Below are 13,855 nucleotides of genomic sequence, written 5' to 3' on the forward strand. Positions count from 1 at the left end.
GGGCTATTTCCAGCAGATGATCTAAATCCTTAAAATAGGATTAACCAATTTTGTAATTTGCCTGTGATAGTATCCAAGCAAGGAAGAGGGAGGGCGGTACGTGTCTTTTAGAACCTGTTTTTAGGATACTTTCGATAAGGCTATCAATGCTGTACTAATGCCACCTCTCAATTTTCAGTCATTTTTCAAGAGCATCTTGATACCATGCTGGAGTAACACAAATGCAACTTCTACAGGGCTGTGGCTGTGTCGTCTTTGGCTTCTTTAGGTTTTGCCAATATTCAGTGGTTTCACCATTGTAAATGTTTACAAATCACGATATTAGCAATGCCTGGCACTAATCAGGTAAGCGTGCTTGCTGGCTGCCACTAGCTGGGTGTGCAGGGAGTGTTGGGGGAGTGCAAGCAAGCACGTGGGGGCAACTGACTGTTAGGGAGACTTAAACACCACATCTCCTACTGAAGTGGGGAGGGAGGGCTGCGTTAGTGACCTGGGTGTATGCTGAGCTATGGCACAGTGACATGAGTGTGTCATTCCCACAGTAATTAGGCAGTACACACAGGTCTGCATTCCTCAGCAGAAATGGTTCCTAAGAAATGGTTTAAAGGCTATTTTTTAATATTTTTTTTTTGCAAGATCAATAATAGAATATCATCAGGCATTTAGCTTTTTATGCCGGATGACAGTGATGCGGTCAGTGACAGGAGTGGTTACAGAGCCCGGGGAGATGATCAGCCTCCGGGTCCTGCCGCAGCCCCAGCTGGGCACCTTTGCAGGTTTTTGGGGGGCGGGAGTCTCCAGCCCCTGCTCTTCTCTGCCGTGAGAGCTGGGAGATGTGTCTGTGCGTTTTCAAGACTTTGTACTTCACTGCAGTGCGCAGCAGGAAGGTTTTCTTTGCTGAACTCAGAATGTCTCGGGAAAGCCAGGTGGCATGGCCGGTGGGCTCACGTAGCCCTTGGCGAGCAGCACGGGGCCGGTCCTGCCAGCCCTCAAACAGCACAGCTGGGCAAGGGCAGGCACACTCTTGACATTTACATTAGATGGGGTGGTCACTGGGGCAGAGATTTTAAATACCCCTGGTAAGTGCCACTGGGATGGTTCAGGTCTTCCCTTCCAATTACACCAAGTAGAATTTCTGGACAAAACATGAGCAAATGGAAGATTTCAAACACCATAATGGATATATTCTGATTTAAAAAACCTTTTGCTGGAAGTTTTCAAAGCTGATCATCTTTTGTAAATAATTTATTCATCTGCAAATTTATTTTGTTGTGTACTGATAAATTCTTGATGTGCTGACAGATTCCTGTGATGTTTCTGCAAGGTGCAGAAATCTTTCAAAAATAGATACCCTTCTTTAAAAACAGCCTGTTTGAAAAGTGTCTTTGTTTTTCTCAGATCCTTTTAAAACTGTGGTAGGTTGCTTAAGTCCCACTTCTGGAAAGTATATTCTGCTTTGCTGAGCTTCCAGAGCAAATTCTTTTTCCCGTAGCCCTCCTGCAGTGGTCAGTTCCTGCACCAGCTTCCACTGTCTAGGTGCAGTTCACGTACTTGGTGCGTGCTACGTTTTCCCAGTCCATACGCTGTGAAAATCTCTTTCCTTTCCTACCTATACTAAACTCCTGCTTTCATGCCTTTCTTACAACTTTTCAGGTGAAAGTGTGTTGTGATTGCCAAACCCTTAATTAAGCAAATCGATTGTTACTTGACTTGAGCCAAACAGTTGGGTAAGAGTCTTATGTGAAAAAAGGCTAATTAAAAAACCCCAACAACCTAATAACTTGGTAGTCGCAAAATGCAGCACAGTATGTGTAGGAAAAGAAAAGATCTTTTTAACTTCATTTTTATGCATACATTTATTGATGGTCTAACAGCCTTCTAGCTTGTGTTAATATAGGGTGGAATAAAGCCAATGTGCAAGGCCATAGGAAAATAAATAACGCAATCTGATTTGCACAGTCTGTTTCTGTATCGCCAGCATGATGAGCTACTTTGTTGTTTGAATGGAGCAAATGATGTTTGGATTCAGCTGATTTATTGAATGTTCTGTCAAACTGCCACAAAATGAAACAATCATGCAGACGCTAAATATTGCAGAGAAACATGGTGAGGAGAGCAGGGTCTGCCGGGAGGGTTACCGGAGCGATGTGCAGGAATGCTACCCCGACGGGGAAGCAGTGCGTTCTCTCTGCCAGTGAAAAATGAACTGCTACTCACATGTTTGGTTTTTTTTTCCCATAGGGAGAAGCTGTCTGTGGCTCGGCTGCAGCGAGAAGTTGCACAAAGTAAGAGTGAAGGAGCAATGGTAAGCTGCAGCAACTCGCTGCTTTGCAATTCTTGTCTTATATGTAAGTCTTATTACTTCAGGCCTTGGGTACGTTTTGTCTTGCTGAAGATGGTCACCAGAGCATTAAGGCTGTCTTGAACACAATGATGGGTTGCCAACGATGCATTCATAAATACAAGGAAACTCGAGGCTCTATCTTGGCTTCCTTGGAGAAGCCACAGTAGAGAAAAGCTGTATTCTTTTACCTGCTGGTGATACTTACTGGAATTGGAAGCAAGGCAAGCACAGAAAGGCAATTTCAGATCAAAATGCAGTAGATTTACTTGCCTGTTAGATCTTAGCTATATGCAGAAAAATGGAAGAATACAAGCATGGAAACTTAAAAAACCCTCCATCTGATAATTTTGTAAATCATGTAATGCTTCTTATATCTTCATTTTTCATGTAGCAATTTATGAGATTAGGCTTGTGAGCAAAAGTTGAAATGGCAGATTTTTGGTTAACTGCAAACCTCAATTTATGGAGTGCCTTATCTCTTCAAAACAATTTTCTGAAGGAACCAACATATGCTGAGTGTGCTTAATTACTTAATATCTAAGGAACTCTTCCCATCTGTTAAGAAGTTTGTTTGTCCCTGTCTTCAGATAAAATGTCTTGGGTTTCCATGGGCTAAAGCAGACCTGTTTAAAGACCTTAAAACCCAAACCAGTCCCCTTGAACATACTGGTGAAACTGCTACTGATTTGAGTTGTATAGTGGCTGTGAAAGAATTTGGTCCAAAGTTTGTTCAACTTAGTGGGGAGAAGTTGTTGAGGGTCTCTGGGGAGCGCATACCCCATTAGCTGTGTGTTGCAGTGCTCTTTAAATTCTACCTGCCTCCAGTGAGTATCTTATGAATTATTATTAATGATTAGTTCAATGAAGTGAGGTTTGGAGGGACCGAAGTGACAGATAAGGAGAAACCAGCTATGACTCTATTGCTCTCACCATGGCCGCACACTGCTGGAGCAGAGCTGGGGGTGCCTTGCGGGGGCTCTGCTGAGGCAGGGGCTTCTGGGCTCCGAGTGCATTGGAGACGAGGGAAGGAGACAAGTACTGGTTGCTCCAGCAGATATTGCTGATTTGCCCCAAGCCCTCGCTGTGTGCCCAGCTCAGCCACGGCAGCCATGGCCGTCCCAGCACCACGCCAATGCGGCTGCCCTGGGTCTGCAGCACGGCTGGGTTGGCCACAGCAGGGCTTTGCGGTGGGTTTTCAGCAGTGGGGGAGACTGGCCGCTGGGCAGTGTGTGTGTATTGGGGCAGCAGTCCTGGAAGAACTGGGAAACAAACTTTTATCACATTAAGCTGCAATGCAAGAGTCTGCGACTGAGATCAATCTCCTGCTGCCTCCGGGAGGAATTTTGCTTGAGGGAGAATGGCAGATGTGGGGCATTGGATTTGCAATTGCATTTTAGTTTTCAGTGTAAACAAATTTCAAAATCTGGGAAGAGCTGTTTATTTGAAATGTTTCCTTTATTTTTTTTAAACTAGCTTTCCCTTGGAGGCATAGAAATAATATAATATATATTGAGTGAAAAACATATTTAGTAGGATAATCCAGGATTTTATGAAATGAGCAATATTGATTAACCTTCTAGAGCTGGTAGGGCTCTTGGTATACGCACCCACCTTGTGGTCTCATCTCGTGAGGATCAGACACTTCTTGTTCCTTTTACCATGGGTTTGTGGGATTAATCACATAGCCCTGCTAACCAGAGTGTAATTTTGTATAATTTGTTGAGAGGCCGAGTGTTGTAACCCATTAGGAACTGATAGGTAGCTCTCGGGGGATGCAATCTTCCCTAAGGTAAATACGAGGTAGTTTTTCCCCTCTTCCCCAAGGGGTAATTTTCACAATTATCCTGCAACTACAGCCGAGGACGAGTGTGCCTGTAGAGACAAATGCTTTGAAGCTGTTGATGTATGGAAACTTCTTTGAGTCTCAGGGCTCAGAACCGGTGATTTTAATATGAAACACAGCAGTCATTAATTAACATTAATGAACTTGCTTGGCTGTGAGCAGTAAGGGTCCTGGAGATGGAATATTTGAACACAGGAGAGGCCAGGGATGAAGTAACGCGTGTGAGCTGTGTTCTCGGGGCGCACACAGCAAGGACCCTGCAGCACATACCACTTCTGGAACAAATTCTTTACAAAGATTCACAGCAAAATTTCGGTGAGGGATTGTGAGCAAGCAAGGCTTTGGGAAGCAGCGAGGCTTCCTCCCAAGTGCTGGCAGCCAGCAGCTTGCCTGCAGGGTACCAAGCCCCATGTGCTGCCCTGTTTGGTGTGATGGACATCGCCCTGGAGACAGCATGGAGTCCTCTGGGGCTGGTGGCGAGGACGCAGGGCAGTGGTACCAGCCAGCTGCCGGGTGCCCGAGGGGTTTTGCTGTGCTGTCACTGGCTGCGACTCTGGATAAAAGGGATGGCACCCCCTGCCAGTGACAGACCACAGCTTTATTTAATCACTAATTAGCTAATTGCCTTTACTTACTCCTGTTTGCTTTTTTGTTGGTTGTGCTAGTTAGATTGGCATGAAGGTTTTCAGTGAACTAAGGCCTTCAGTTGGGAAGAGCACAGGTGACAGCACATGCCACCTTCAGTGCCTTGCCCAGTCCCACGGAGAGCATTTCTTACACCAGGTGTGAGGCAGGGCAGAGAGCACCAGGTGCTGCCACGTGTCCCGGGGTGCAAAGCGCCGCACAAGCCTTTTGCAGGATAGCACCCACTAGTGTTTCTTGCGTCTTTTTTTTTTTTTTTTTTTTTTAATTATTTGGAATTTTCAGTCACAGACAGGTCATGAGGGTAAGAGGTGACCACCTTATGTCAACCTACGCTCATTTTTAGGGTGAGTGGAGTCAGTGAGCAGGAGGTACGTGCCCAGTCCCTGCGTGTGCTGCCCTGCCACCGGCTGGAGGGTGGTGCAGTGGGTTCGCCCTGACCTTCTTGCTTCCCGTTTGATCACAGTGTGAGAAAGCTGTGGATACTCTTCCCTATTGCCTTCCTAGCACAAATCAAGGGGGGAATATGCTATTTCAGATTTGCATCCCTGCATGGGGGGATTGTCGTTTAGCATTTGCCATAACTTGCAACCAGCTGTTGCCTTTTTGCATGCAGTCTTCAGAAACGATGGGCAGGAAAGGCTCCTGGTGCTTGGGTTCACCCAGTGTCACAGAAATTGCTGCAGCAGGGTGGACATATACATAAAATCAGTAACAAGTACATGCAAAGGACGTGCTATAGAAACTACTTACACTTTGGTATCTTTGCTTAAAACCTGGGTTTGTACATCTGTATAAATTGCATATGGTGAGTGATGATGAAATGCGTGTTTATGAGGACATGGTTTGCGCTCCCCCTAAGAAACGTGGGTTTTAATACGTCCCAGTTATATTTTTCATGACTGATTAATTATTGGAAGTGGGTAATTACTGGAAGGTACTATAGAAGGTTAAATGAAGATACTTCCTTTCAAGATAAATGTTTATCGCCAAAGATACACAAATAACTGCGATATGTTTTTTCTATATGGTTATATGGAAAATCTGATACCTCATATACAGGATCGAGTATGTATTTGTAAAATACTCAAATTAGGAGAACAGAATAGATTCAGGCTGTGAATACCCGATGGTTGCTTAGGATTCTTTATTTTATGAACTACCATCAGTAAATAGTAATTATTCATTATCAAAATGCACAATTACTTACTGCCAATCTATCCGCTGGCAGTTTCAGCAGCACTGAGCTGGATTGCCGCTTGGCTCTTGCTGTCACTTAGGGCCTTTACTTTCTCAGTCTGCATGTTCGCAATTTTCTTAGTCATGTTTCTTCTGACTCATCAAGGGTATTTTACTTTTTTGCAAAGGAAAGGAAGATGATCACTTCATATGTGTACAGTTCTTACTGCATTTGATGGAGACTGCAGGTGTCTGTGGTGACAGAGATTACATTATGAAAATGAGCAGCTTTCAAAACAGAGCCCAAGTTTATTTCAAAACATAGTAAAGACTGAAAGCTGCTTTAGTCATCGAAGTCTGATTTTGTCTGGTTGGTTTTTTGGTTTCTTTTTAAAACTTTAAGTCCATGGCTTTGGACCTTTAGGACATGGAACATGACCAGGAAAAGTGTTCGTTTTTGTGAAATTTTCTTAACAGCGAACAGTGCTAGGTTAGGAAAAATATGAGGAAATTCTGTCACAGTTACATAGCAAGAGTACTCATGGCAGAGTAAGTGTTATGTTAGCAGAAATGGGATTAAAAGCCTAAAGTGAACCAAAAGTATACACAATTACATCATGTTTTAATAATTGGATTAATTTAGTATTTACCCAGAAAAATGGTTAAATTTTTTATTTGATACCTTTATTTCTGTGTATATTACCCAGTTTTGTTAGTTTGTACTTCTGCATCCAAGTCCTTTAATTCTGCTCTATTTTCCATTAGTTCAGTGGCCTGTAACCTACACAAAAGAAATTGTACCACTCTGGCAATTTAGCTGTGAAGGTTAAAGTGGTATGATACTGCCTTTCATATCTACATGGGTTTCTCTTAGGGTGGGCCCTAGGCTCTGATTTACCATGTGTCCTGCTGCGTCTTTAAGTGATGCAAAGTGATTATCATGGGCTCTTCCTGGTACCCGTCTATTCCACACCTGCACCCTTTTGTTAAAAACCCACCACGTTAAGTGAATGTGAGGTCCCCACTGAATAGGTTTCCACCCTCTGGTAATCCTTCTGCATTAGATTGATTTATGAATGTATCAGATTCTTTGTTAGCATGTAAACCACTAATTAATTTAAAGCTCTCTGTGGAAAAATTAAAGCCCTGGTTAAGGCTTTCAACAGGCTCAGATGGTGCTAATAATGGAAAAACAAGTTATATTAATGAGTTTTGATGCGATCAGCACAATTCTTGCTTTACAAACAGTTTTTGCTGTAAAACAGTAGGGACTGCAAGTTTTTAGAGTGGAAGAAATGAAAAAGAAAGGCAGAAAAAAAAATCGGAGCGTCAGTAAGATATCCCATTATTACTTGGAACGGAGTCACTTCTGCTTGTTACAGCTTTCTTAAATGTAATCTGTTTAGATGTATGTAACAGCCTCTTACAAAACCATGGGAAGCGCAAACCAGTCTTTTTTCCAGACTGAAACCGAAATTGTAATGTAAGCAGCTTTGGAAGGATCTCTCCTCTTCATCATGCACTGCCAAACTGGAGCGTTCACAATGGAGATGGACGTGTCAAAGTGCAGAAGGGTCTTGATGGAAATTGTATTAAAAACAGCAGAAAGTCTGACCATATTATCTACTTTTCCACACTGTAGGGTGTTTTTTTTAAATGTAATTTTAGTTGTTTGCTTTTTTCTCAAGTTTACACTTCTAATGTGGGTGCTAGTTTTCTGTGAGAAGGAGGAGATCAGAGCCCAGCTTGACAATGTTTTATTGAGCTGAGCGAAATGAAGTTGAAAATAGAAAGCCAAATCTCCTTCTCTTTTTGTAGGAAACTGAAAACGCACAGTTACAGTGGCAGCCTATCATTGTGGGAAGTTGTGCTTTTTCCACAGCTCTCCTGGGAACTGCATTTACCTCTCCTGGCTCTCGGCACTGCCGGGGCATTCGGTCTCAGGCCACCATCCTGGCTCTGCTGTCAGCGCCGCAGCTGATACGAATGCTGCCCCATTAATCAGCTAGCGGGGAGCCCTACAAAAAGGAGCACGGTCAGCATGTTCAGAGGCCCAGCTCCTAACATCTGCACTGTGTACCTTGTTTTTAGGGAGGAGGGGGAATCCTGAGGTTGCTCTTGAGCTGGGGTCTTACAGATGGCAGCACAATGTCCTGCTGCTAGCGCGGAGGTGCTTTCTGTCACTGGTGTGATGAATCTCTGCAGTCGCCTCCAGCAGCTGGGAAGGCTGTTGTTGCAGAAGCACCCAGGTCATTCAAAAATAGATGATATTTAGTAATAAATGAAGTGTTAAAGATGAGATACAAAAGGCTAAATTGCCTTTCCCAACTTCTGGGTCCTTACATCTATGAAAACATCTATCTGTGCTTTAATTAGAAAGGGGGGTGTGTGTGGGTGTGTGTGTGCAAAGTCACAGTTTTACAATGTCCCTTTGAATATTAAATATCCTAAACTGGAGAAGCAATCTGACCCTTGTACCGTTTTCTCTGTGAAGATGTGTATTTATACACAGCTAGCCATGCTGTCTAGCTTCTTTTTCTTGGAAACTTCATCATACAGCACCCCCCCCCCCTCCCCCAATTCAGTGGCATTAGTAGTAGTTAGCATCAATAATGATTATTGAAATTCTTTACAAGCCTGGTTTAATGCTTCTGGACCTCATTAATTCATACTTCATTAGGCCAAATGTCTTCATTCACAACTTTTCAGCTTTATCTTCAGTGGTTTTAATATAAAATCTTTTGTCCTGAGTATTTTTTGTTGCTTGCTTCATATTTGCAAATATGCAGATATTTTCAGGCTTTGTACTTGAAGGCTTTTATGAATCTAAGGATTCTCTGTGACTTAAAAGTGCTGACACCTTTCAAGAGTCATTTTCCGATGGAAAAAATAAACCTGGTTGCTCCCTCTTCCTGAAAGAGAAGTACCGAGAGCCTGATTGCCTGTGCTCAGAACCATCAGCCTTTCAAAGCCTGTCTTTCTCCTTCTTGGTTAATTAATTCCAGAGTCAGGTTTATTCACCACATTCCACAATAAATCCTTAAAGTCAATGTACTTTCATTCCGTTGTCGTTTAAAGCGTAAGAGAAATGGTGTGAGCGCATCTGGGAAGATGCTGGACGCTCCCTGGCTGGTGGCCTGCCTGGCTCTGGCTTTTCTACCAGGAGAGGGAGCTGGAACCATTGGAAACAACACCCACCTCCACAGCCCTGGTGAAAAACTAAATAAAAAAATGCGGCATGCTGGAAGTGAGGTCCTTGCTGGCTTCACTGGGATTTAGGTTTTGTGGAGCCAGAAGGTATCAGCCGCAGTATTTTAAAATACACAGGACTTTGAAGGGGCTCTTCGCACCTGCCATTGCAAAAGCAGCAATACTCCATCCTCAGTTTTGGTGTTTTCTTGCTCCGTTTGCCAAGGATGTTGTAGGCACTGGCACTGTAAAGACCATTACTAGATCCAAAGGCGCAGAAGTAAGTTTTGCCCCTCAGCTGGAGCCCACCGAAGTGGTCTGTCTGTTCAACGAGTTTCTGCAAGTATTTAGTTAATATTAAAAAAGAGTCACAGAGAATTATGTAAGAATCACTGAACACAGGAAAAAAAAATATTGAAATGCATTTATATAAGGTCTTGAAAGTACAACAGAAGCAATCTGTAGAAAGTATGTCATATCAGCTAAATTGCCCTCAAGTAGAAATTGCCATTTATACATTACATAGCAAAGGCAGGGAACGCTAAAGTACAGAAAGGGTGCATGCAGTCTCATAGCATCTACGGGTGTATGCAATATCGGAGTGGCAGTTGGCTTCAATGTGAAGCAAATCCCGCTTTATGACTAGAAACAGATGTATCCCGCTCTAGGCAATACCTCACTGCATAATAGGAGTGATGCGCCCATGCACTAATAACGGTGAATTGCAACCATTTTCATCTCAAAGGTTAAGCTCTGCAGTCCTGAGCTCCTCCAGGCAATGGCTGGAGTTGACTCGAGGAAGCCACATACTCACTGCATTAATATTTTTGCAAGGATGACCTGAATAGAGCCACTGATCTGCAGGCTGAAGAGGCAGAACATTTATGGTTGGGTTTTAGCTTAGGCGAGCAAGGGGTCTCAGCTAGACCAGAATTAGTCGCAATGTCTGAGGCTCTGAAGAGGAAAGGTGCATGTATGCACTGGGCCAACAACTCTAATCTTACGCATACTTGGAAGGTAAATTTCTACAGATTCATGGTAGTGAAACCACTGTTATAGACTTGGTGTTGCACATTTTATCCTGAAGTAGCTAGGGAAATTAGCATATTACAAGTAAAAGAAATCTCTAGATTTTTGGTTTGGTTGTGGGGTTTGGTTATTGGGGGTGGGGGTTTGGCCAGTAGTTAAACTGCAAGTGTAGAACTGGTAGCTTACCAGCAACTGTAACTTCCATCTAAAAGGTCTGTTTGCAATGTTAGTTCTGGGAACAGAGAAAAACTCATTAATTTATCTTCTTAAGACTTTGTTCATCCTTATTTTTTAGAAAGTGTTTTCAGGTTTTGTTCTTAAATCTTGTAGGCCCACATGTACGACCAAAGAAAAACTCTTGCCTTACAGGTTTGAGTCGGTTGATTCAAATCTGGTCATAATACCCATTGCAACAATTCCAGCCTTTTCCTGTTGTTTCCATGTTGGTGTCAGATCTTCCAGGGGTGCATTCTTGTGGGGTGTATTACAGTCATCCTCATGGTAATTTGGACTCATTACTGATTCCTCCTGCGAAGTATAGCTAAAGCAAGGCAGAGGGGATGAGACGGTGCAGAAATACTGATTCTTCAAATTCACCTTAGTCTTATCAAGCCAGTCAGGGTAGGTGAGCATTTTCACTGCTGGACAGGGAGTACGGTCTTTAATTTCTTCATTGTTGTTGTTGTCTAAAGGTCAACTTAAATAACCACTCTAGTGATTTTTATTTTCCGTGATATGTAACATTAGTCCTTGCACAAACCAGGTTTTTTGTCTGGGTCCAGAAGAATGACCTTTTTTCCCCAAATGGGACAGAAAAGGTTATTGGAAGGGAGAGAAAGTTTCTGTGTAAGGAAGGACAAAATTTATGTACCAAGAGTATTGCTCGGTTGTGCTGCTTCCATTAAACACCCATTTATTTAAATGAATGCAGCGCTCTTGGAGCTTGCACCGTGAAGTCGGTGCTGACCCTTGGAACAAGTCTGCTCGAGCAGTGCTTTAGATTACCTTGTGGTAGAGTAAAAACTTTACTGCAACAAATTTTTGTTCAGCATCTAGTGCAATAGAGCCCTGATCCGTAGTTGTGCCACGGCACTAAGATGGCATGGTAAGATGCTGCTTTCTTGTCCGGTTCCCTCTGGGCAGAGACAAAATGTGTGTGTGTGTGTATATACACACAGAGACACACAGAGTAAGTAGCCTGTTGAAGGTGAATAAAAGAGAGACAGCAGAAACTGGGAAAAACTGTTGGCCCCATTTTGATCACTCAACGCTTTGCAGGTAGACATGAAAACCAGTCGCAGCTCATCCAAGCAAGATTTGAACTTGTCAGTATTCTTTGTGCCATTAAGCCCCATTACCTTTGTTGTTTTTTTCTCTTGACAGAGCATAAGCTCTGCAACTTCAGTTCAAGATTTAAAAGAAATATTAACACATAGTAAGGAAATAATGTCTTCCTATAGCAAACTTATGTAGCTTTGCATAGATTCATGTAGCTTGAGCTAACGGCTGTGATTCTTCCTTTCTTTTCCCTCCCTACTCTGGTCTCATAAACTTTAATCCAGTTTTTGCCTTGTCAGGAATTTGCTTTTACATACTTTCTGTTTGTTTTGGCTCTGTGTCTGTTGCATTGTGATAAGGCATCTTTTGATATTCTACAGGATCTTTCATAATGAAGATCTCATGACAGTTTTCCAAGTCTGGAACTGGTGATCAGACTTGCTTGCATGTCCTGCAAGAGGAGACTGTCTAGACTGTGGGAATGACTGTGATGTTTGGATTGTTTTATTTCCATACCACTTGGCAGGATGCACCCTGTATTTATTCTGGAAGCTAATGAAAGTGCCAGGCCTGATACAGGACCTTACCTGGCTGTGAAGTGGCTTTCCTTCATTCTCCAGACTGTACTGATAAGTTGTGCTTTCTGTCCCGTCCCTGTTGTGTGACTTTAAATAACCAGGTGCTTACAATCCCTCTTTGCTATATTCATTACAGGTCATATTCTTCGACTTTGGTGTCCTACAAGGCCTGTTGCTACCTTTGCAACCTAACTCCTTTATCATCTTGGAAAATACTTTATTTCTGATCTAAATTGCTAATTTGTAAAACAGGGTTTATTCTGATTCTTCCGCTGTTCATCTGCTTGCCTGTGTAGGTAGTGGACTCTTTGGGGAAGAGGCAGGGTCTTACTGGGCATCTAAATAGTGCTGATTGCTGCTTGGAGCCTGGGGTGCCGATGTGCCATGAATAATCGCAGCGCTGCGACGTGGGATGAGTACAGAGAGGGGCTTTGGCTCAGTCTACACGACTCATTTTGTAATTACATCTTCACGCTGCACATTTGTGATCGGCATCCATGGTGACACTGCTTATTTAGAAATGAATTCTGAGTGTTGAAAGAAAATTATTATCTCTTGGGAACACCCTGTTCCTGGTCGTATCTATTAACAAGTGCCCTGTGACAGTGATTGGCACAGTTTACCACTTAAGAAACTTTTTCTGTGGATGGCACTAGAGGAGCAGGTCAGAATTCTCAGGTTGTTGTTGGAAATCTTGCGTTCTGTACTATTTCCCTATGTCACTGATAATAAACCACCTCAGAAGGGAAAACTTGTGATGTAGGAGATATCGTAGGAAAATACATGCATTAAATGAGAAGCTGAAAGATGATTTCATACTTAAACTAGACATGAGGATTGTTGGCTGTGGTACTCTAAAGGCAGGTTTCCAGTGGTTGTATCTGCCATCAGTTGATAAGGGAAACCTGTTCACAATCTGAAACCTGTAGGAGGAGGTGAGTGGAAGTCAGGGTGTGAAGAATGCACGCAAGCTAATGCATTTCAAAAGGAAAAGCTTTAGAAGGAAAATAAGCAGGTTAGCAGAAATACCCTTGCGATATCCCCAGGAAACAAGAATATCAGCTTATGAAAATGTGTTTAATCTAACAAGAGACAGGAAGGAGAAACTTTTCTTAGTTTTGCACTTTTCATGTAGCTACTGACTTCCATCTAGGATGGGCAGGAGCAGGACCGCTGGTACTCCATGGCACTCGTCCCCCTAACCCCACAACAGCTGAAGAGTTGAACTCAACACTTGTGCACCCTGGTTCCCACGAAGCCAGCTCTGCTTGGCTTTGCTTGCATGGTCGGTGCAGCTTGGGGTTTGCTTTTCAGCTCCATTTAGACAAAGATTGTTCATATTTCTCCCATATTGAATTTGTTACCAAACTTGCTGTCTTGAGTGAGTGACAGGAAGTTTGTTTTAGTACTATATTACAGTAGCCCTAAGAAGCACTGGCGAAGAGCAAATTTCCTGTTCTGCAGATGCACAGCAAAATTTCTTTCTCGCCAAAGCTAAAAGCCCATGTAATTACAAAGAGTTTGCTAACCCCCTCTTCAGACTCCTTGTACCTGGTGGACAGACAGACTGGTATGGCTGTGATTCAGAGAGTCTCTAAATCATTGCTGAGCTGTCCTGGTCTGGGGAGCCGGGGTGTCACTCCCTTGCTTTTACAGAGCATCAGCCACTGTGAAAGACAAGGGAACTGTGTGTTGAAGGGATGGGAAACCTTGGCGTGCTGGCCACAACGTACCAAAAATTTAGAACGAGTCCTGACTCCTGTTCCAGTACTC

The 13,855-nt window shown here is 43.1% G+C and overlaps 1 protein-coding gene across 7 annotated transcripts in view; it reads left to right on the plus strand.

Moving 5' to 3' along the window:
* Positions 1-13,855, plus strand: part of NCKAP5 (NCK associated protein 5) — a 245,047-nt gene that overhangs the window by 22,980 nt on the left and 208,212 nt on the right. For all 7 annotated transcript variants that reach the window (XR_005105773.1, XR_005105772.1, XR_005105774.1 and 4 more), the window contains exon 2: positions 2,242-2,305. Coding sequence is in view for 4 of the 7 variants with exons in the window: in XM_037397642.1 (XP_037253539.1) it covers positions 2,303-2,305 (3 nt within the window). In the remaining 3 variants the exon portion in view is untranslated. The remainder of the gene's footprint in view (positions 1-2,241; positions 2,306-13,855) is intronic.

The sequence above is a fragment of the Falco rusticolus genome, chromosome 8, assembly GCF_015220075.1.
Source record: "Falco rusticolus isolate bFalRus1 chromosome 8, bFalRus1.pri, whole genome shotgun sequence".
NCBI lineage: Eukaryota > Metazoa > Chordata > Aves > Falconiformes > Falconidae > Falco > Falco rusticolus.